The sequence below is a fragment of the Melospiza georgiana genome, chromosome 19, assembly GCF_028018845.1.
Source record: "Melospiza georgiana isolate bMelGeo1 chromosome 19, bMelGeo1.pri, whole genome shotgun sequence".
Lineage (NCBI taxonomy): Eukaryota > Metazoa > Chordata > Aves > Passeriformes > Passerellidae > Melospiza > Melospiza georgiana.
The window spans coordinates 7,663,559-7,687,000 of record NC_080448.1 but is presented as its reverse complement, the minus strand read 5'-3'; the positions used below and the strand labels follow the sequence as shown (position 1 = coordinate 7,687,000).

General features: G+C 47.9%; 1 protein-coding gene across 3 annotated transcripts in view; it reads left to right on the top strand.

Annotated features, from left to right (window-relative positions):
- AP2B1 (adaptor related protein complex 2 subunit beta 1) overlaps nt 1-22,205 on the top strand; it is an 81,749-nt gene extending 59,544 nt beyond the window's left edge. For all 3 annotated transcript variants that reach the window (XM_058037439.1, XM_058037441.1, XM_058037440.1), the window contains exons 19-22: nt 7,916-8,000; nt 9,014-9,100; nt 17,847-18,001; nt 20,052-22,205. In XM_058037439.1, the coding sequence (XP_057893422.1) occupies nt 7,916-8,000; nt 9,014-9,100; nt 17,847-18,001; nt 20,052-20,126 (402 nt within the window). In that variant the 3' untranslated portion in view covers nt 20,127-22,205. The remainder of the gene's footprint in view (nt 1-7,915; nt 8,001-9,013; nt 9,101-17,846; nt 18,002-20,051) is intronic.
- Nucleotides 22,206-23,442: the final 1,237 nt, after the last annotated feature.

Genomic DNA, 23,442 nt, shown 5'->3' with positions numbered 1-23,442 from the left:
AGTCTTGGGGCTAACAGCTTGAAATAGCTCCTCTGGCACTCAAAGGAGCAGTCCCACACTTGGGCTCCAAGCAGAGTCATGCAGTGGAGGAGCACAGACAGTGAATGAATTCCATGGCCTGCCTTCCACCCTCTTGAGCCCTTCCAGCCTCTGGAAGAGCTGGATTCCTTCTGCAACCAGGTCATGAAGCTGAGGAGGTGGCATTTGGGTCAGCTGTGGTAAAATGTGGCTCCTGCTCTGAGGGGAGTGGGGAGGTGACAGTCCCAGGCAGCCTCCACAGCACTGGGGACTCTCCACAAGGCACTCTCAAGTCACTGCTTCCTTTGATCAGGAGGGAAGTGAAGTATTTGGGTTATTAAATCTCTCAAGGGCTTGGAACACAGTTTGTTTCTTGTAGCATCTCCTGCTAGAACAAAGCTCAGAGAAAACATGTGAGGAATCCTCCAGCCACTTTCTATTGAGACAGTGGAGCATTCATTAGTGCCAGACTCAGTTGTTAATTTGCTAAGGCTCTCATTGCCATAGAAGTTGGCTGCCCTTTCACAATTGGGGAAGCTGCCATATGGAGTAATAGTATATTTCTCTGCAAAGAGTTGAATCATGATAGCAGATGCCAAGTTAAAAAGAGCACTCCCCTTACTTTTCTGACAGCAGTGGGCTTGATGGAGATCTATCAATGCCCTGACAGCCAAGGCTCTGGTTTTGTTTTGTGGGTTCATGTAGAAAGGATTTGTCTTGGAACGTTTAGAAATCGCCTTGGTGACCTACTTAGGGAACAATTTACAGCATAATATAGGAGTAGAGAATCCAAATGTCCCTGTAGTCATTGAAGAACCAAAACACTCATCAGGTTGAATTTACTTAATGTGTTTTTTTTTTTTCCCTCAGCTAGGGAACATTGAAGCAGATGTAGGGCTGGTTTGAACCTGAGGACCTTATGTTCATCTCCTATTCTGGTGGGAGTTTTTTGTTTTTAGTAACAAGAAAAATAAGTCCTGAAGTTACCAAACTGATAGCTTTCAACTTTTTGTCATGTTAATTATACACTTCAAAGACTAGTTGTACATTCCTTAGGCAACTATTTCAGAAGTAATGAATTCATGTCTTGTTCAGGTTATTTTTATTACCATTTCTAATCTTTCACCCAACACAGCTCACTTAATCTTGACATTTGTAATCATGGAGAGAAACTAAAATATTTGACAAGGTAACAAAAAAGACATTTTGGCAAGAAGATGAAGAGGGCTGAAATATTTTCAGAGGCTTACTTAGGTAAAATATAGCTGAAGAGTCTTGTGTTTGCTAGTCACCTTGCATCTTGTGATACTGAATGCCAGGCTTCTCCCCTGCATCCCAAAATAATCCTGATCATTTCCATGACTTGTTGGCTCAGCTTTAACCCCCAGTCAAGCAGAGATTTATCCAAAGGGTAAAGCTGGGCTGGACGCAGCACTGTAGGGCTGAACAAACCCCAATCCCTGCTCTCTGCTTCATCTTTTTCACTTCTGTCAGATTAAAAAGCTGCCTTTGGAGTGTGCCTAAGTCAGAAAATCTGACTTAGATATTTGTTTGCTTCTAATTTTGGTGGGGGACACTTTTGCAGTGCCTTGTCTGCATTTTTGGGGCTGCCTAGTGCTTATGGCACCAAGAAATAACAACAAGCCCTTGCCCAAAGGTCTGTGAGAGGCTCTGTCGACCTTCCTGGGTGTTTGATGGCCATGGAGACACCTCTGGGAGTTGTTCAGTGTTGCCTTTTCACAACCAAAGCAGTGGTGACCCTGCTGGTGACATGTGGGCCATGCCAGCTGGGTGAGGTTTCCTTGGCACCACGTGTGTGAGACCTTCACCCTCCTAAAACAGGGATTTGCACTGGTGGGAATGTTAAGTCTTTCCAGATAGTTCTTCAAGTCAAATTTGGAATTAGAAAATGCCTGGGCTGAAAGCTTTTCTATGTTAAAGAGAATCACTGTTCCTAATAATTGGCTTTTTAACAGCTAGGAAATGCTGTGAAATTGGAATACCCATTGGAGCACACAAGAATTGCTCCCCTGATCCTGGAAATGGGTGAAGTGGAGCCAACCTGCAGCCGGAATTTGAGCTCAGGCCTGGCCTGTCATGGCACAAACCTGATCATCTCTTCTGTGAGATTATAGCCCCTTGCAGGAGACAATGCAGGTGAAAAGGAGCTGTAGGCACTCCTGGAGCAGCAGCAAGTCTGCCTGAGGCTGGAGCCACTCTCCTGGGTGGATGCACCATCAGTGTGTCACATCCTGCTGGCAGCTGCCAGCCCTGCTTGCTGCAGCTACAGAGCATGCAGCTGAAAAAAAGCTGGAATGTTTCAAACTGCTTTTTTTTTTATTTAATTCAGTAAAATTATCTGAGTGTGGAAAGGAAAGGTCTGCCAGCTGCATTTCTCCTGAGGAGGGACACTTGGAAACACAGAAGTCATGTGCAGGATACTGTTGCTGCTTGAAATGAGTTTGGCAAAACCTTTTTATAGAGACAGAGGAAGGTGCAGCTTCTTCACTGAGGAAATATAAGTGTTGTTAATGCAGTGGATGATCTGGAATGTTTTAAATTGCCTTTTTTTTAATTTAATTCAGTAAAATTATCTGAGTGTGGAAAGGGAAAGATCTGCCGTCTGCATTTCTCCCTGAGGAGAGGCACTTGGAAACACAGAAGTCATGTGCAAGATACTTTTGTTGCTTGAAATGAGTTTGGCAAAACCTTTTTATAGAGACAGAGGAGGAAGGTGCAGTGTCACTATAGGACACGAAAGAACACAAACACACACCACTGTTCTTAAGGTGAAGGAAACAAAGGGAAGTTTATTTTCTGACTTCAACATTTATAGTGTTCCAAGAGTGACAGTGGATTGGAGGGTGACAGTGCCACCTCTCCAATGACACTGGACAGACCAACAGCCCATCAACTTTCTCCTCCTCCATAAAGGAATGCAAAACAAGGAGTTATTTACAGAATGTGTGTGAGAAAGTTCACTACAAGAATTTCAACATCAGAAGGCTTAGAAAATCTTAAAAAACCAGGGTGACAGCGCAGCTGCTTCACTGAGGAAATATCAGTGTTGCTGATGCAGTGGATGATGCTTGTCCTTCCTGCTGTAACTCATCACCTGTGCTCCTCCACGCTCCCGTGTCTGGCAGTGCAGAGCTGCTGGAGCTCTCATTCATCAGAGCTGTTAATGGAGCTCAGGTCACAAACACAGCACTCAGAACCTGCAGACAGATTTCACACATCCAGCTCTCTGTGGGAATCGTTGTGAGCAGCAATTCCAGCCAGCAGATGTTCACTCTCCAGAGCCTGCTTGATAAATGACACAATATCTGCCCGTGGGTGAGAATCCCTGGCCAGCCACCACACAACACCTGTGGGTAGCTGGATGGGAAAGATGCTGCTTGGGTTTGTTGCCTGGGTTATTCTTCAACAGTCTCTGCTTGTGAGAGTCTTATTTGAGCAAAGAACCCTCCTGGGAACACTCTGAATTAAGGACTTGGATCACAGCTTGGCATCTGTGGCCAGTTCCTCACTCAGCTGTGGAAAGCTGTTGGTTTGGAGGTTAAGAGCACGTCTGCCACATGGTGCAGCACATTTATAAATTGTACATTTTGAACTTGAAGTGCAGCAAGGCACAGGAGAGCACAACCCTCCCAGTAACTCTGTGTTCCCTGACATTGATGTAACCCTTGCTGTGCCTGCACAGCTCCGGGCTCAGCCCTGTGGGGAGAGCACAGACAGAGGCACAGAGCACAAACCTGTGGCTGCAGGCGCCCCTGGGATCCTGAGAGCCCTTCCTGTCACAGACATCTTTTATGAAAAATCCTTTCCTTAGGGTTTTTTCTCCTGAGAAGCTGGGAGGCCTCAGGAACAAAATGTAAACAATGGTTATCTGCTGCTGTGAAATGCAACAGGTGCATCTGGGATTGGTCTCATGTGGTTGTTTCTAATTAATGGCCACTCACAGTCAGCTGGCTTGGATTTTCTGTCCAAGACACAAGCTTTTGTTATCATTCTTCCTTTTCTATTCTTAGCCAGCTTTCTGGTGAAATCCTTTTTTCTATTCTTTTATTATAGTTTTAATATAATATATATCATAAAATAATAAATCAAGCCTTCTGAAACACGGAGTCAGATCCTCATCTCCTCCCTCATCCTCAGACCCCTGTGAGCACCGTCACACCCTTCCTGTCACACAAAATGAAGTGGAGGTTCAGCTTTCCCTGGGGGCAGAGCAGCAGACTGTCACAGAGCAAGCCATGACCTGGTGAGGTAAAAAAAGGCTCTGCAGAGGAGATTTGTTCTTGCCTTAACAGTTTGGCTGTTACCAGGCTCTAAAGCAAAACCCAACTTAAGTCAATCCTTAATTTAGTGTAGGTGCTAATGGGATTCCAAGTGGGTATGTTGTGTACTTGCTGCTGATGGAAAGCATCTGTGTTGCTTTCAGACTTGACTTTCAAAGTCAGCTCTGTTGCTCAAGTCTGAGATTTAAAGCATCAGAAACCTACACTACTGAAGAAAATAACTTGACATTGTTCCTATGAGGTGCTTCTTCCCCAAAATACTATGTCTGGGCTGTCAGAGGGCTGGACTGCAGGAAAGCTCTTCAGAAGGGTGTTCATGCTGGAAGGTGAGCAAATATATTCCAGGACTTATTTCTAGAGGTGCTGCTTCCTCTAGTCAGATCATGAGCAGGACATCAGTGATTTGTAACCCTGAGCCAATTTTTAGTGGGCTCACACCTTTTCAACAGTCAGGCATCACACAAAAATCTGCCACCTTTTGACTTCTATCCCTCAGAGCTTTGTAGGCTGCTTGACTTAATTCACAAGGTACTAATAGTTTTTTTTCCCCTCTCTAAAAGATCACAAATGGAAAGCCATTTTTATTAAAAATGCTCCTGTTTCAACTCTGAAATGTCTGAAGCTAAAGGTCTAGCCAGAGATTTAATAGGTCATGTCCAGGTCAGCAGGTTAAAGCAGAGCCATGAGCAAAGTTAGTGTGGACTGGAGGATTTATTGAATGCAAGCAGAGGTTCCTTTACAGGCATGTCAAACCTGGAGAGGCTTCTCAGCTCCTGCTGTCACATCAGATGTCATTGCCTGTCTCAGGACAATGCTCCCACTTGAGGAGCACTGGATTTTTTTGGAAAGTCACTGCTGTTACCTGCTCAGCTTCTTGCAGGTGCTGCTGTGGATCTGCTTTTGTAGCCTGTCAGGGGGCACTGGATGCTCTTGATGTGGATCATGACCTTGGGAAGCTGTTACCACTTTTGATGTCCCAAAGCTTGTGGAGCCCAGTTTGGGGGAAGTGTGTGGTGGTGAAGAACAGAAGCTCATTTTGAGGAGCTCCCCACTCGTGTCCCAGTGCTGTAGGTTCAGGAGAGCTTTTTCCACCCTGTGTGCAAAAGTTATTTGTGACAGCTGATTCCTGCATGATTACAGCTGCATGCAAGGTGACTGTGATGTCATTCCTGAACCCAGTGATGCAGTTTGGGAGGATGGCTTCCATGTGGCTTGATTTTTCTTTACTGGGAAGAAATTGCACTTCAGAGCATCTTAATTGGGTAGCTCTCCAGAGATAGCCAAAGCAGCTTACTCAGTGTGTTTCTGCAGAGTTGAGAAGCAGGTCAGCAGATACCTTTTTATAGCATCCTTATAACTGCAGGGACAGGGCTGGCATATTAATTTGGAGTGTGCCTCCAGAACCGTGACTGGAGAGAGGGAGCTGGTTCCCAGCCCCTCTTGTAAGAAACTGCTGTTGTATGGCAACAACAATTAGCTACAAAAGCTAAGTAATCTCTGTTGTTCTAAGGCAAGGCAATTAATCATTAAATCAGACTTGGAAAAGATCTTGGGTCGTGCAGTGTAGTCCCTGCTATGCTTTGTTGTTTTCCTACAGTTCCTCTTATTGAGAGCATTGTCAAGGCTGATTGTAACTGTAAGTCCAAGCACTGGAGCTTCTTTTATCCTCAGAGGAATTTAGTGCTGCTTAATAATTCTCACTGTTGGTTTTCCCAGACATTTAGCCTAAATTTCCCCTCTCCTGGCTCATCTCCATGACTTATATCCAAGCACAGCATCTGGAATGGCTGCACTGCTGTCCCTCCCCCAGCTCTCCCCTCCCAGACTCTGAAGTGCATTTTTGGCTCCTCACCCAATGTGTTCCATCATATTTTGCAGTGGTGAATCACTGAAGTCCACCCACCAATCTGCTTTTATACCCCTCTGGTTCAAACACTGAGCACTCCAACTCGTGAGCATGACGCCAGCAATCAGAGCATGGAACAAGTCCCTGTTACAGGGAACCAATCCCAGGTTTTTCCTCAGTTGCACCATCATTTGTGTGGTTTTAGTGGGCTTTAGACTAATCCCTTCTTAAGCTGGTTTGCACTGGGGGAATTAAGCATAAGCTGCTACCTTTAGTGATGGCTGAAAAGTAGAAACACCACAGATTGTCACATTTCCCTTTCTGCAGTTCTTTGCACTTCTGGGACCTCAGAATTGCCAGAAGAGTTTGTTTGGGAGCTTGATCTCCTTCCACTTGTCTCTGGCTTGCATGCATCTTCCATCAGCTGACTGCTTTATTGCCCTTCCTTGTTTATCCACAGCAGGTTTTTACCAACATTTGTGGGTGTCCTTCTAAAATTACCCCTATAGGACAATAGATTTTCCCAGTAGGACATCAATAAATGTAATTATTAATGTCAATGAAGTTTGTCTTGCCATAAATCTTTGTAGCAGCAAATTTATTCCTTTGGCTCAGCATTTAGCATGGTCTGGTTTGTGTTTCAGGGTGGCAAATTGGAGAACTCTCTCTGGGGGTTTTCAAACGAAGTGGGAGTTCAAATGGCTCCTGAAATTCCCCACAAAACCTCAATTCTGGGTCTTTCTTACAAGGCAAAGGCAGGTGTCTGCTGAGCTGTGCTCCCATGACAGCCTCCAACTGTGTGGGCTGACGTGGGGAGAGCATGAGAGGCATGGAAATAAAGCCCAGAGGAGCCTTTTCCTGAGCTGTGCTGTGACTCTGCATCTCTCAGACCTCCCAACAAAGCCCAGAGGTGCCTTTTCCTGAGCTGTGCTGTGACACTGCCCCTCTCAGACCTCCCATTTGCTCCTGCTTGTCCCAGCCTTGGGAAAGCTGTTAGCAGAGATTAGTGGGGAACATGGCAAAGTGTGTGTGATAAAGGCAAAGCAGATAAGGGCAAACTCCCTGGCTGGTGGAGTTTAATGACACTGAGAATTAAGTCTTTTGTCAAATTATGTTTTTTTTTTTACCTGATTGCTCTCTAGCAGGGCTTTCTTCTTCCAGGAATCAATACCCAGCACATATTCCCTATTTAGATTTTACTGAGGGAAAGACAGGAATCTTGGGAGATGCTGCAAGGAAGATGCAGGCAATGGACTCATTTGAGGCTTTCTAGAAAGTGTCTGGACTGAGACAGGAGTAATCAAGGAGGTGAAAAATAAGGAAATGAAGGTGAAAATGAAGAATACTGCACAGGTTTGGAGCTGGGGAATTACAAGAGTGGGTGATGAAGAAGCTGATGTGCAATGTGACAGACATGGTAGCAGGTGTGTGCAGCCAAAAGGTTGGGATGTACCTGAAAGAAATGAGGAGAGGGAGAGGCAGGAAAGAGCCAGGATGCTGCTGTGAGCCCCTGAGTGGAGCTGGCTCTGAAGCAGCACAATGAAAGGTTCACAGGAGAAGTTTGGGCAGCTTTCAGTGAAAATGGAGCAGGGGACTGGTCCGTCCTGAAACTGCCCAGGAGCTCAGTACATCCCATTCAGAGCTGGCCTCTGCTCAGAGAGAGCACTCCAGGGTGGTGAGACTGTGTGTAATCCCTTTGCTTTTCCAGCTGAAAGAGACTCTTTAACCTCCCTGTTTTTTTCTGTGACAGGTGGCTGTGAAAAACAACATTGATGTCTTTTACTTCAGCTGCCTCATCCCTCTCAACGTGCTTTTTGTGGAGGATGGCAAAATGGGTGAGTGCTTTGGGGTGGGTGCTGAGCCTCTTTCATCCAGGCTGTGCCCAGCTGGAGCTGCAGATGCCTCCTGGCTCTGTTTCACCTGTGCCTTGACCTTCAAACCACTGCATCTCAGCAGATCTGGTCTGATTGTCCCTGTTGTCCTGTCCCCATTATCCTCCAGCTGCAGAACCCAAGTCCCCTCCTCTCATTCTCTCAGCCAGACATTCCTCTCATTCTCTCAGCCAGGTGGATCTGTTTTCTTTGAAGCTGATTTTTTTTTTTTTTTCATTTGTTTGGGTTGGATTTGTTGTAGTTTTGGGGTTTTTTAATGCTTTGATTCACTTGAATGAGTCTAGGATTTTCGCCCATACCATTTTCACTGGAATTTTTGTATTCCCAGTCACCTTTATTGTATTCATAGTCACTTTTATTGTATTCCCAGTCACCTTTATTGTATTCATAGTCACCTTTATTGTATTCCCAGTCACCTTTATTGTATTCCCAGTCACCTTTATTCCTCCCAAACTGCATCCCTGGGTTCAGGAATGACATCAAATGTCACCTTGCAAGCAGCTGTAATCATGCAGGAATCAGCTGTCACAAATAGCTTTTGCACACTTTATTTGTATTCCTAGTCACCATTTTCACTGGAATTTTTGTATTCCTAGTCACCTTTATTATAAAAGTTTTGTTTGAATTGGCTGGAAGTTGCTAGAAAAGCAGCTTTCACTAACATAATCCTAAATATGTGGATCTCCTTCCTTCTTGTCAAATCCTGCATATTCTTGGCTTGTAAACAGCTCATATGGCAAAAACTATTCCTCTTTTGGGGGAGGCCAAAATCCATCAAAGCTTTGCTGCTTTTACAAAGAGACTGAGGTAAATCCAGGAATAAATCTGTTCCCAGCAGGGCAAAAAGTTCCCAAAAGCCCTTTAGTGTGTCTGCTTTGGAATATTCTGTGGTGTGTTAATTAATGCTGGGGTCCTGTGAGGATCCCACAGTGCTGAGGGGATTTTTTTGTTTCTAGAGCGCCAGGTCTTCCTTGCAACATGGAAGGATATTCCAAATGAAAATGAGCTTCAGTTCCAGATTAAAGACTGTCACCTGAATGCTGGTGAGTGGCTTCATTCTGCCATGCTGGAGAGCACTTTTGATGTATTGCCATTAAAAATCACCTTATTAATATCACCTTAGTAAAATAAGCTGATGGCTGATGAAGATGTAAGTATTGCACTTTTGAATAGCACAGCCTGGCATCCTAGGGCTTGTTTCAGTCAAAAAACTTTTGCTGGGTCCCCATAAAAGCACATCTAAAAATCCCAAGTCTTTGATTTGACCAGTCTGTTTCTTCCTTTCATTCTGGACCTTGTATTCTTGTTTTCCCTTTTATACTTTGCTTCCCTGCAAAGCTGCTCTTTAAATGGAGCTGAATGTGGTGTTGGGGCTGTTCAGCAGCCCTGTCCTGCTGCTGTGAGTTGTGATCAAAGTGTTCCAGCCCTGCTGCATCACCCTGGGCCACTCACTTCACCTTTTGGCAGCTTCTTTCTTCTTTTCTGTCATGCAAGATTTAACCCTACAGACACTGCAGGGTGTTTGAGGAGGACAGGCCAGGTGGGAAGGGTGTGCTGGTGTTAGCTGAGATATTGATGCATTTTCATCATGTTTGGTCCTGTTCAGTTTGTTTGGCTGTAGAGTTTCCTCTGTGAGCATCTTGTACGTGTGACCTTACTACTGCTGAAGGATAAGGGAGTGTAAAAGGGTGGAATGGGGCCAGCTCAGCAGCTCTGCTCCTGGTCTGGAGGTTCTGGACAGGAGCCAAGTGATTCTACCAAAAGCTGCTCTGTTTCACAGATGAAAGAAGTGTCCCTATTGATTACCAGCCCTGTAACCTTTTTATTCTCCCATGCCTGCTATTACACAATGAACACCCTCGTGCTTCAATAGCAGACAGAAACCATGGGTCTCTTTGTACTCATAATTATTACTATTTTGGAATACAAAAGCTGGAGCACGCAAGAGGAGGGGAAAAATAGCAGCTGTTGGACCTTATGACTTGATTTCACTGTGGGGTTTGAAATGAGAACAACCTCTGTGCCTCCCCCAGTCCTCCCTCTGCTCCTCACTGAGCTTGGCATTGCCTCTCCCCCTGCACTGCAGAGCTGCTGCTGCTGCCTTCTGCCCTGGCCATGCCCTGGCTGCATCCAGAACTCCTTATCTCCAATCAGAAACACTGATTAGAGATAAAGAGCCCTGGAAGCTGCTCGTTTTGGTGTTGAGGTGCTGCCTGGAAGGGGATGTGGCTGGGAAGATTGGCAATCCTGCAGCCTGGCCTCCCCCTCCTCCCTCTGGAAGAAGATGTTATGAAATGTGGAGTGCCAGAATGCTCCCCATTGCAGAAGGGTTTGCCAGCTCAGGGCCAGACTGCCCAGCCAGGCCTGGGATGCTCAGAAGGACAAATTTCCAGCTCTCAGGGAGAGCAGGGAACACCAGGCAGTTCCTGTCAGTGGGATCTGCAGCCTCTCCCAGGCAGGAACGTGGCTGCAGAGCCTCTCCAGAGCACAGCCCATCCCTTGGGGTGCTCAGGACCTGCCAGCCTCTTTGGCAGAAAGTGAATCTCACCCCATAAACAGATCCCAAACACTTCCACTGAGGCTTCTGTTTCTGCTGCCCTCACCTCCTCCCTCTTGCCACTCCTTGACCAGCTGGGTTTGAGCAAGGGGCAGACCAAGAGCTTGCAGGAGGGAAAACCAGGGAAATCTTGTGTGCTTGCCTGAGCCCCTTGTATTTTTTCTATATTTTCTATTTTTTTTACCAGTGCAGCCCTGACTCAGCCTGCTCACCTTGATTTCCTGCAGGCAGTAACCTCCTCTAGCTCAGACCATCCTAAGAGCACCAAGCCTTGCTTGCACAAGTATCAGGCAAATCCAAAACCCATGGAGTGTGGAATTCCAGCATCCTCAGGGGTGCAGGCTTCTCTCAGCATGGCAAGTGAGACACTAGGGCAGAGGCAGCATAGGCTGGGTGAAATCTGGCAGGAGCTGAGCCCATCTTCTAGTTTACACCAGAGCAAGGGTGTGTGCCAGGCCATGTGCCTCAGTAGGGTGATAATTTTTCAAGATTCATAATTTTGATTGTTTAAATCCAGTGAAAATAGACTTAAAAGACTATCCATTCTTCCAAAATAAAAAAGCAAGTTTGCATGTAAAATCTTTAGGAACTTGATCCTTGTGGAGGAAGGGCTGGTTCCTGTTCCAAAGGCCCTCCTACAGGAGATGTGTAACCACAATAAAGCTCTCAGTTTGGGCTGTCACAGTGCTTGTGGTGTCTTTGCAGGTTTGCAATGCCCTCGTGGCAGAGCTGCACAAAACTCTGCAGATCCCAGCAGCTCCTCACCAGACCTGAGGAGAGGCTGGGTTTGTGCACAGGGAACAGCTCAGGAGCACTGCTGGCTCCTTGGAGTGAGCTGTTCTCCCTGCTGGGATCTGCTGGGCTCAGTCATTCATGCCCAGCCTGAGCCCACCCACCAGGTGGTGAGTGCTGAGACACCATTCATGCCTCAGCCTGGCTGCTCCCAGCCCCGTGACGTGAGTGCAGCTGGAGCTAAAAATACCCAGCTCCCAGGGCAGGGCCCTCATCACACAGCTCCACAGCCACTCAGAGCCCTGTGGAGCAGCTGGGCTGGCACAGGCTGGGCAGGAGTGATCCCTGCACCCTCAGGGCCTGGCTCTCCTTCTCCCAGCTCTCCTTCTCCCAGCTCTCCTTCTCCCAGCTTTTCTATTCTCAGCTCTCCTTCTCTCAGCTTTCCTTCTCTCTGCTTTCCTTCTCCCAGCTCTCCTTCTCTCAGCTTTTCTTCTCCCAGCTCTCCTTCTCTCAGCTCTCCTCTCAGCTCTCCTTCTTTCTGCTTTCCTTCTCCCATCTCCCTTTCTTCCATCTCTCCTTCTCTCAGCTCTCCTTCTCTCAGCTTTTCTTCTCTCAGCTTTTCTTCTCTCAGCTTTCCTTCTCCCAGCTCTCCTTCTCTCAGCTCTCTTTCTCCCAGCTTTTCTATTCTCAGCTCTCCTTCTCTCAGTTCTCCTCTCAGCTCTCCTTCTCCCAGCTCTCCTCCCAGTTTTCCTACCCCCAGTTTTCCTACTCTCAGCTCTTCTTTTCCCAGCTCTCCTTTTCCCATTCTCCCTTTCTCCCATCTCCCTTTCTCCCATCTCTCCTTCTCTCAGCTCTCCTTCTCCCAGTTCTTCTCCCATTCTCCTTCTCCCAGCTCTCCTTCTCTCAGCTCTCTTTCTCCCAGCTTTTCTATTCTCAGCTCTCCTTCTCTCAGTTCTCCTCTCAGCTCTCCTTCTCCCAGCTCTCCTCCCAGTTTTCCTACCCCCAGTTTTCCTACTCTCAGCTCTTCTTTTCCCAGCTCTCCTTTTCCCATTCTCCCTTTCTCCCATCTCCCTTTCTCCCATCTCTCCTTCTCTCAGCTCTCCTTCTCCCAGTTCTTCTCCCATTCTCCTTCTCCCAGCTCTCCTTTTCCCAGCTCTCCTTTTCCCATTCTCCCTTTCTCCCATCTCCCTTTCTCCCATCTCTCCTTCTCCCAGCTTTCCTATTCTCAGTTCTCCTTTTCCCAGCTCCCCTTCTCCAGTTCTTCTCCAGCTTTCCTTCTCTCCCATTCTCCTTCTCCCAGCTCTCCTCCTCCCAGCTGCAAACAGCCTTTCCTTTCATGAATTCTCACATCTGTGCTGTGTGAGGAGCAGGGCTGAATTTCTGTGCAGCCATCCTGGAGGCCCTGCAGAGCAGTCAAGCAAGGGGTGCTGCTCTTCCTCAGTGGAGAAACTGAAATTTGAGTTTCTTTCTCTCTAAACACCCAGAACTTATTTCCTATTTAGATTTTACTGAGGGAATGGCAGGAGTCTTGGGAGATGCAGGCAATGGACCCATTTGAGGCTGTCTAGAAAGTGTCTGAACTAGGCAGGACTAATCAAGGAGGTGAAAAATAAGGAAATAAAGGTGAAAATGAAGAATGCTGCTTAGTGAAACTGGGGAATTACAAGAGTGGGTGATGAAGATGCTGATGTGCAATGTGACAGAGATGACAGCAGGTGTGTGCAACCAAGAGGTTGGGATGTACCTGTAAGAAATGAGGAGAGGAGAGAGCCAGGATGATGCTGTGAGCTCAGGAACTGCTCTGAAGTGAGTTAGGCTTGAAACAGGGATTTGCTGGGGGCTGGGATTTGATCTGTCAGAAAAGCAGTGTGTGAGTGCCTTGTACATCCAGAGCTGTCACAGTGCAACAGTCACCTTACAGCACCTCCTGTGCAAACTGCAGACTCCTCTCCAGGTTATTGCTTTTCCTCCTTCAAACAAAAAGGAGATAAACACAGACAGACAGCAGAGAAGCTTCTGTGGCAGTCTGTGCTCCCAGGCCTTTGTGGGTAAAAGATCCATCCTGTGCCCACAAGGCAAGCCAAATAGGATTGGTTGGAGCTTTGGTGGCTTGCAACAGGGATGGCAAAACAAGCTCATCCCAAAGCACTGGGCAACCAGAAAGTCTTGGCTGCTGCAGGTGGCCAGAGCGGGCAAGGGAAGCCAAGGATAAGGTGCCAGGCTGTGGGATGAGGAGCAGGTACCTGTCAGTGGGAATTGGGGTCTGATCTGTGAGCTGATCTGTGTCTCCACCATCATTGCTTCCAAAAAAAGCAAATCCTGGACCTTTGAAGCTATTCCCACCATTCTCCAGTGACTCAGGGAGAGATGAGTGCTTAGATCTGGATTTGGGGCTCAGGTTCCCAGTGGTGAGAGATGGACCTGGCCTGAGGCTGTTCCTGAGGGCTGTGGAGGAACAAGTCCCTCTGGAGCTGTGCCATGGGGCCAAGGTGTGCTTGGGATGCCCTGCACATCTTGAATTAATCTGTTCTGTGCATCAGCCTCTTAGGAAGAGGTTGGGAGAATTCCCTTGAGAAAACCTCATTCAGAAATAACGAAAACACAAGGTCGTGGTTATAGCCCAGCATCCTCATCTCTTATTAATCCAGTGCTAAATTAATTGATTTGGGGTTTTTTTTTTTTTAATGAAAATACATGAATCTAGTGCATGAAAATAGATTGCTTAACTGTTACAGCTCAAATATTCTGGGTGCTGTTGGTGCAGCTGAGGTTTCCCCTGTAACTGAGCATGCACTGAAGCTCAGTTTGCCTTGTTTACACTGGGTTTTTTTAAAATGCTAAGTTTGACTAAATTCTAAAGGATCCCTACATTAGGATATGCAAATCAGATGAGCTAAATGGTTTCCTTTTTCCTAAACACTGCTTACCCAAACCCACAGAGTGAAAGAGGATGAGCTGACTTGCACATGGAGATTTCCTCCCATTTAATGGTATTCCATCACTTGCTCTGCTGTTCAGCACAGGAATTTTGGTTTTGTTTATCACTGGTGCACAATTTGGTACCTTTCTTGTTTGGAGTTTAACATGGCTTTATTGGTATGCAGTGGTCACTTTGTTTTTCTCCCCCAGATAATTTGCTAATGCCAGAAAAAAAGTAAACTGGATTTTATTTTAATGAAAAAAACCTGGGGGGAAATCACACAAGCTTGCATGGTATTTTGTTTTTTTTCTGAATGTGCAAATCCTGTAGCTGATAGTTTAATAAATTACAGAACTGGTGCATATTACATGTCCTGGAAATGAATGTGGTGTCAGAACATTGTCCCAAGTGCCTCCCCACTGGATCAGCCTGTGCTTGGTATTTGAATGCAGTTCTTGGCTGGATGCTCAGAACCATTCAGGTGCTGCTAGAAATGGCACAGGGATGTTCTGGACTATCACAGCATCAAATAAAAGCATTAAATTGTACTTTCTGCTATGGAGTGCTTGCTGCAGATTGCCACAAAGGTCAGACAAGGTGTGTGGTCAGTGTTGGCTCTGAGTTGTGCCTGTCCTTGCTGCACACCCCCTGCCAGGTGCTCATCTTGGCTCTCTGAGCTCAGATGTTCAGTTCTTAAGCTGGTGGGCAGAAGATTTGAGCTCATCCTTTGCTTTACCCAGGAGAAAAGTGCTGTTAAAAAAATATTGGGTCCCTTCAGTGCAAAGAAGGAGACCCTGTGAGCTGTTGAGTTGTTCCTGTGTTTCCATGTGCACTGCTTGGCTGAGGGACTGAGGTAAAAAAATTCTGTTCAGAAAGGAAAATACAAGGAAAACAAACCAAACAAACCAGCCCTGAAAGCTGGGCTGATGTCAGAGGCTTCCCTGGCCTTGGGGATGGCCAAACCTCCCTTCCCTTGTCCTTCCCTTGTGCTTCAGGAGGGTTCTGAGAACAAACCTTGAGACAAAAGAAAGTTGCTGTGCAAGGCCAGCTGTGCCTTGTGTGTTCTGCTTTGCAGAGTCCCCAGAGTCACCCAGCCCTGCTCCTGCCTGCCTGGCCTCCCTGCTCCCAGCAAGATCTGCCTGGGTTTCTTGGATTTTATTTATTTATTTATTTTTTTAAAATAAAGGCTGTGCTGTCACATGGCATTAGCGGCCCTGCCTTCAGCCAGCCCCAGCCTGCCACTGTTGCTTAGCAACTCTGATGATCTCCAAAATCCAAATTGCTGATACTCCAGAGCACAGGAGGGATGGGAGCTGCTACCTGGGGGGAGAAGGGCTCAGCTCTCCCCAAATCTGTGCTCAGAGAGGGGGCAGGAGGGTCAGGCAAGCCAAGCATCAGCTCCAGCTGCTCACCATTGCTCTGGCTGGGGCAGGGCATCTTTTGGTGGGGCTTTTTGTGCTCTTTGGAGGATAACTGAGGTCAGGGGAGCAGAAAATTGTAAAAACCTTCCTAGGGTTTGCTCTGCCTCACTTTCCCTCTCTGTATTCCCCTACAAGCACGTTCCTGCTCTGGAATCTGCCCCTCAGCAGAGGCTGGGGTGTTTCCATGGCAAGAGGAGCTATCACATGAAGATTTTGGTGTAAGAGCAGCTGCTCTGTGGCTGTGTCTCACCTGCTTAGCTCCCTAGGCACAGCTCCCCTGCTCTGCCATCACCCCTGTATGGGGTAGCAGCCAAAATTGCAGCTTCTCATTCCAATCCTGCATCCCTGCTCCCCAGGGAATGCCTTTGCTCTGACAGCACCTCCCAGCAGAGGGGAGGCTGCTGTGGCAGGTGTCAGGCTTGCTGGAGAAAGTCCTCACCAGTAGTTCCACCTTCCAGAGGGGTGAGGTTTAACCACAGCCTGTCAAAATGAGTCCAAAAAAATCCCATTTAATACCAGCAACCCTCTCAGACGAGGATGTCCTGTCTGAGCTTGTGCTTGTGATGGACTCTGTGCCTTCCCAAAGGCCTGGAGGCTCCTGCTGATGGCTTGAGAGCATGAGAATATGGCAATTGGGGTTCTTTGCTGGTGGGTGATGTCCTTGCAGCATGGATTAATCCCAGCCACGCTCCCTGTGAGCAGGGGACTGCTCTGCACTGCCCATTTCCCAAGTCTGGCTGAGTTTATTGTGGAGAGGAGGAGTATGGGTGGGAGGAGGAGACAGGCAATGAGGGGTTTTAAGCAAAAGATCTCATTAGTTACATATATCAGCCAGTTTCCATAGTAACTGGGGAAGAGAGGAAGCCTAAATCTGAGTGTGTCTGGGTGGCTGAACCATCCTGGGCCTGCAGGGAGCTGCTCTGGGGAGCAAAGGGGGGCACAAAGTGTCCAGGCTGCCTGGGGAGAGGCACTGGATCCCAGCGTCTGCATCAGGGGTGGATTTGCCTTTTTGTTGGTCCTCCCACCATTCCCTGGTGCATGAACAGGCTCTGCTGTCCTCTGTCCAGTCCCTCAGCACAGACTGGTGTCCACTGTGAGGTCTGGCACCCCATGGATGGATTAGAGCTGCTTGGTCACTTTGTGCTGCTCCTCTGCTGCTGTGCTGCTCCTTAGATGGATCCCACATTTCCAGTCTCTGGCCTTTCAGTGCTAGTTGGTTCTCTCCCTCATTTTATGTCATAAATAACCCAGCACAGATAAAGTGTTCCACCTGCCCCTGCAGGGAGTCAAATTTCTCCTCTTGAGCACCAGAAATGGGAATTTGCCAATGATGCTTATCAGGATCTTCCACCCAAAGTGTGACTGTGCCCCTTTACAGGCATCCACAGCCTGATGTTTGCTCTGTGCTGAGGAACCCCTTGGCATCCAGGGCTGCTCTGTATTCTGTGGATTTCCCTGTTCTGGTTTCCTCAAGAAGTCCCTTAGAAATAATGTGTGTGACAATGACAGCCATCCAGGTGTGCAGCTGAAATCACACCTCATCTGCAAGGGCTGAGGTCAGGCTGTGTGTTAAAACCACACCACAGCCCTGTGATGTCTGGAGACAGTGCCTGGGGGGTGGTTTACCCTTTCAAGTAATTACTTTTTTAAAAAGGGAGAGGATTTTTGCTGCCTTGTAGGACATTGATTTGGCCAGAAGTGTCTGTGTGTGAGCAGAGTAGGAGGGAGCTCTTGTGGCTGGGACACAAGCTCAGAACCCGAGCACGCCTCAGGCTGTGATCTTTGTTCTTTTCCACCTTCATCTTCTGACTTTTTGGCTGCCTGTAGGTGGATGGGGGTTGTGGAGAAAGCAGAGTTCTCTTCCTCTCTGAGCAGCCTTTAAAGTCTCACCTTGATCAAGTCCTGAGTGACCCAGGGCAGTGAGAGCCCTGTAAAACGGGCAAATACCAGGAGATCACAGCCTAGAGGCAATGAGGTGGGTCCACGGAGAGAACTGGAATGTTTTTCTCCTTGTGTCACGTGTGCTCCTGTCCCCGGGGAAGCAGCCAGCATTTCCCTGTGCCCTTGCATCCTGGGAATGCTCCCCAGGGCTCTCCTGTCTCTGCAGATGATGGATCTGAACCAACAGATGCCTTTTTTCTCCTCCCTTCCCTCCATAGACACTGTCTCCAGCAAGCTGCAGAACAACAACGTCTACACCATTGCCAAGAGGAACGTGGAGGGGCAGGACATGCTCTACCAGTCCCTGAAGCTCACCAATGGCATCTGGATCCTGGCTGAGCTGCGCATCCAGCCCGGGAACCCCAACTACACGGTGAGAGCTGGCAGGGCAGGGCACAGCCTGGGCTCCTGCTGCTCACACACACCCTGGGCCTTCCTCCCTGCCCTTCCTCCCTGGGGTGTTCACTGGCTACCCAGGATGAAGGGGGAAAATGATCAATCTGACTACCATGTTTCTGGAAGGCTAATTTATTATTTTATGATATATGATATTATAGATTATATTATATATTATGCGATATGATATCGTATCATATTATTATAATTATATATTATATTGTATATATGTATTATATTATTATAATTTTATCATTATTTTATTATTTATACTATATTATACTAAATTTATTATACTATATTTATTATAGTATTTCTTTTACTGTAGTTTATTATTTTATTATTTATATATTTATATATATTTATATACTTTTTATATATAATATATATTATATATATTATATATATATATTATATATTTTATATATATAAATTTTATATTATATATATTTTTATATATTTTTATGTATATAAATAGATATATATTTATATATATTTTATTATTTTATCTGTTATACTATACTATGTTATATTATACTATACTATATTAGCTATACTATATTATACTAAAGAATAGAGAAAGGATACAGAAGAAGGATACATTACATTACATTGTATTACATTGTAGTATTATTTTAATTTATTATTTATACTTTATTATACTGTATTTATTAGTGTATTTATTTAATAGTAGATTATATTTATTATTTATACTCTATTATAGTATTTATTATACTATAATTTATTATTTTATTATTTATACTATATTATTCTATCTATATCATAGATAGAATAATCTATACTATACTATACTATACTATATTAACTGTACTATACTAAAGAATAGAGAAAGGGTGCAGACAGAAGGCTACCAAGAATTATAATGAAAACTCATGACTCTCTCCAGAGTCTCAACACAGCCTGTGATTGGTCATTAAGCTAAAATAATTCACATGAAACCAATTGAACAATTACCAGTTGGTAAACAATGTCCAAATCACGTTCCAAAGCAGCAAACACAGGAGAAGCAAACCAAATAATGATTGTTTTCATTTTTCTCTGAGGCTTCTCAGCTTCCCAGGAGAAGAAATCCTGGCAAAGGGATTTTTCCAGAAAATGTGACAATGACACCTCCCTCCCTGCTGGCTCTGTGCTGAGGGAGATGCTGATAATTTGGCTGGGGGGGTGAGGATGCTTAACGTGGGCAAAGTGAGGAGCACCAGAATTCCCCTGCTCTGTCACCAGTGAGCTGGGCCAGTGCCTGCTCAGCAATGGGCAGTGACTTGCCAAGGTTACCCAGAGATAAAGCCAAGAGATATTAGCAAGGAAGCAGTGCCAGGGAGCCCTTCCCCCTGGTACAGACAAGGGGAGATTTATGCCCCGCCGTGTTTCCTGCTGTCTGTGGCCCTGCGCTGGCACCAGCCCGGGGCTGGGGGGAAGGTGCTCTCTGTCCTGCTTCGTGCACCCCTGTGACTCTTGTCTTTGACTTGTCTGCCCTTCTGAGGGACCTGTGTGTCTCTGGTATTAGAGGATTTATCTCCTGTTGGAAGCTGTGCCAGGAGTTCCAAGAGAAATGTGTGGTCTGGGGAGCTGCGGGGTGGATGTGAGCGTTGGAAGGTGATTTAGAGTGTTTGCACAAGGTTTGATGCTGCAAGCCTGGTCTCAGCCTGATCTTTGCTTTAGAGAGGAGTGACAGCCAAGTTTGTGTCCATCAGGACTGAGCAGCAGATCTTTAGAAGCCCTTGGGTTTAGTGCTGTGATTTGCAGCCACAAGCACAGGTCCCTTGTCTCAGTTTGGGACCGTGTCCCCTTTTCCTCCTGCCTGTGGGGCCGCCTACGTTTGGTGAGAATGTGGGAGTTTGCTTTTGTTTTCCTCCTGCTTTCAGCAAGCTCTGAAAGGGCACTTTGAGGTTGGTGATGAAGAAAGCAGGACAGATACTCAGTGTGATTGTCAGCAGCCATGTCCAACCATTCCCTTGTGGCCATGGCAGGAGCTCCAGCACTAACCTCTCCTCTCCTTTCCACAGCTCTCCCTGAAATGCCGAGCTCCAGAAGTGTCCCAGTACATCTACCAGGCCTATGATGCCATCTTGAAAAACTAACAGGAGGTGGAGCCTGTGCCTCACCCTGCAGAAGGAGGAGGGGGGAAAAGGGGTCCCCAGAGCCTCCTTCACCGCCAGCGCAGGGAAGAGCACTCCTAACTGGAAGCAGCTGTATTCATGTGTAGGATTGCAGTCAAAGGCACTGATTAAACAAGGTAGCAATTAGTATCCACGTGCTGATGATGATAGGGAACAAACCCCTTTGGTATTTTTAGCGTCCATGGAGTTTGTAACCACTGCTTCAGACTACTCCCATGTGCCCCTCGCCCCTCACTCCTCCGTTCTCGTGGGCTTCTCTCCCATTTTGTGCCAATGTTCAGTGTTTTCTAAATGGCTTTAGGTGTAGTTTGGATTTTGTAAAATAACTGCTCATTGGAAAAACGAAAAAACACCGATCAAAAACCACACGTCTGCTGATTAAAACAAGGCAAAAGTGTCGAAAACATAACACTGCACTTTATTTTATATTTTTATACTTTTTTTTTTTTTGAGTTTTTCTATTGTAATTGGCTTAAAGGGAAGATGATTGCAAGGAAGTCTTGGGAGCCCTGCAGGGACATGGGGCTCTAGCAGGGTGAGCACAGCCTCGGGGAATTAGGAACAGAGCCATCAGTGGGGTCCTAGGAGGGGAAGGGAGCCCTAAGGAGGGGTTTTTATTACTCTTGTGCTGGCTTCTATGGTGTTTTCACTCCAGCCATCTCCCTGCCTCATCAGCTGGTGATTTGAGGCTGCTTTTGTGTGGGGAGGAGCTGCAGGCCTGGATGGGTAGCAGGGCAGGGGTGATGAAAGGAAGGAAATGAGCCTGTTCTTAGAGCAAAAGGCTCCAGGTGTGGTCTCTGCATCCTCACCCATGTGCAGCCCCTCTGCCTCCCGTTCTTTCTGTGCCTGCTGAGGCCAAGCTGCCTCCTCAGCCATCCCTGAGCTGTGCCCCCCTCTCCCAGTGCTGGCCCTGGCAATCCCAGATGTGGCACTGCCACTTCCCCCGTGGGGCTGCAGCATCCCCCAGGCCCCCACGGAGAGGGGCTGCTGCTGGCAGTGCCCCAGGATGCCAGGGGAGTGCAGTGGCTCTCCCTGCTGCCCCCACAGCCCAGGCTGGGCATGGTGGGAGATGCTTTGGGCCTGGCAGTGTTTGCTCCCTGCCTGCCTGGGCCACTCAGCTTCCACAGGGCTGGGTGGAGCAGGCCATGGAAGGGTTTCTCCTTTTGGCAGCTCCACTCTTTGTGCCCAGCACAGTGCCCAGAGCCAGCCAGGTCCCTGCTCTGAGTCCCAAGCAGCCCCATGCCCTGGCCCCTGTTTTCCAAGCTGTCCCTTAGAGCCAGGATTGTTTCCCTTGCATTCCACAGCTGTGGGTTCACCCCATTGCAACCACTCAGTGCTGCAGCACCAGCAGTGAAAGCAAAGCTTCTTGCATGTCCCTGCTCCATCCATAGCTTGTCCTGCTTAATCCAACCCCAATCCAGACCAGCCTCTCCCTCCCCAGCATGCTTGGACATCTCCACCCCAGCTAACAAAGCTCTTGCGTGTAGCAACCCCCCCTGTTGTCCTTTTAGACGCCACTTTCAGAGTCAGTGAATGTTCCACGGTGGGAGATTGTTCATCAGGGCTTTGGCACTGGCTGCAGCCAAGAACCCGGTGCTGGGAAAAGGTCACAGTGTCCTGGGAGAGGCTCCGGCCTCAGAGGACCCTGAGGAAGGTGTGTGCCTGTGTAGGAACCCCTGGGCTCTGGCTGGGGGGAGGAAAGTGGGGCAGAGCTGGAGCAGCCCAGCCCTTGAGCCTTGCCCAGCGTGCTGGGAGGGGATTTGCTCCGAGCCCCGCGGGTGTGGTATAAAAATCATTAACAGAGCAATGGAGGAGTCCTGATGCTGTGTGGGGCAGGGAGGAGAGCACAGCTTGGACGTGGGGAGGGGTTGCTGAGCACCCCCTTCTCTTGCCGATTTCCTTCCCAGCTTTTGGGGTGGGTGTGCCAGCCCGGGGCGGGGCCGGTGCCGTTCCCTCCGCCCCTGCTCGTTCGAGTGTTCCCGTTCGTGTTGCTCTTCAGCCTTTCCCTGCCCTCCGTGTCAATAAAGTCATTTCCACGAGGCTCTGGCTGCGTGTGGCTCTGTGGGAATGGGGAGAGGAGCCATTCCCCTGATGCTGGTTCTGCCCAGGGGAGCTGCAGGACTGAAAGCTGCATTTGATAGAAAGGAGGCTTTGCTCACCTGGCTTCTTTTTCCACCAGGCACTTCTACAGCACAGTCCCCTAAATGTGGGGCTTGCAGGAGGAGGAGGCAGCGAGTTCCCTTGGTGCTCCAACAGCTGCTTCTCCTCATCTCAGAGGGCAGCAGGGACAGATTCAGATGAAAAGCAGAAGATGGATGTACCCATTTAGCCCTTCTAGGGCTCCAGGGGGGCTGTGTGTGGTGTGACCTGTTTTCCCTGTGGTGAAGTGATAAAATCCTGGGAGTCAGTGAGGTGTTTGGATTGCTTTGCACTGGTGCTGTTTTTCAGAGGGCTTTGACATCTCTTCATCTCAAGCAAGATGGGTTGGGCTGCAAAACCTCTGTGCCAGGCCAGAGCCAAGCTCAGTGCCTGAAGTGGCCAGAAATCCAGCAGAACACACAGCAGCTTTGGGGGATGTTGCTCTGGAGCAGGGCAGCCTTTTCCCTCACCCTGCCCAGCCTTGGCTGAGCAGCCCCTGGATTTTTGGGAACTTGCACCCTCTGTGGAGGGCAGGTAGCACATCAAACAGTGTGGCCCTGCTCTGGGATGGTTTTGTGTTAGGAGCAAATGCACGTGTCAGGTAACAGCAATGACAGGCTGGCTTGGGGTCCCTGATCTTGCTGTTGTGTCCCTTCCTGCATCCCTGGTTTGGGATGGGATCATCATTCCCTGCTGGGGATGGGCCTGGAGCAGCATTTGGCCCCACAGGAGCAAAAGCTGCTGTGGGAGGCTCAGCCCTGTCTGCTGCTGCCCCTCTATGTCCTGTGGCAAAGGGAAGGTTTCATCCTCCCTCACTGGTCTGCCTCGAGAACAAACTGGGTTTTGCTGCTGCTGTGGGTTTGCAGATTTGCTGTGGATTTCCCACCAACCCCCTGGGAGCTGGGTTTGCCATCAGCAGTGTCACCCAGGGGCTCGGGGGACACAGGTGATGCTCCCTGAGCTGGGAGCTGCCAGGGGGGATTGGTCCCCACAATTTTCCCTATTCCTGAGGCTGCACTGTGGGACAGGGACCTCCTGAGCTGTTCCTTGCTGCTCTGGCTGGAGCTGGGGCAAATCCTGCTGTGCTGGGTGGGCTCCCCAAAACCCCTGTGCTCCCACTGGCCTCACACCCATCCTG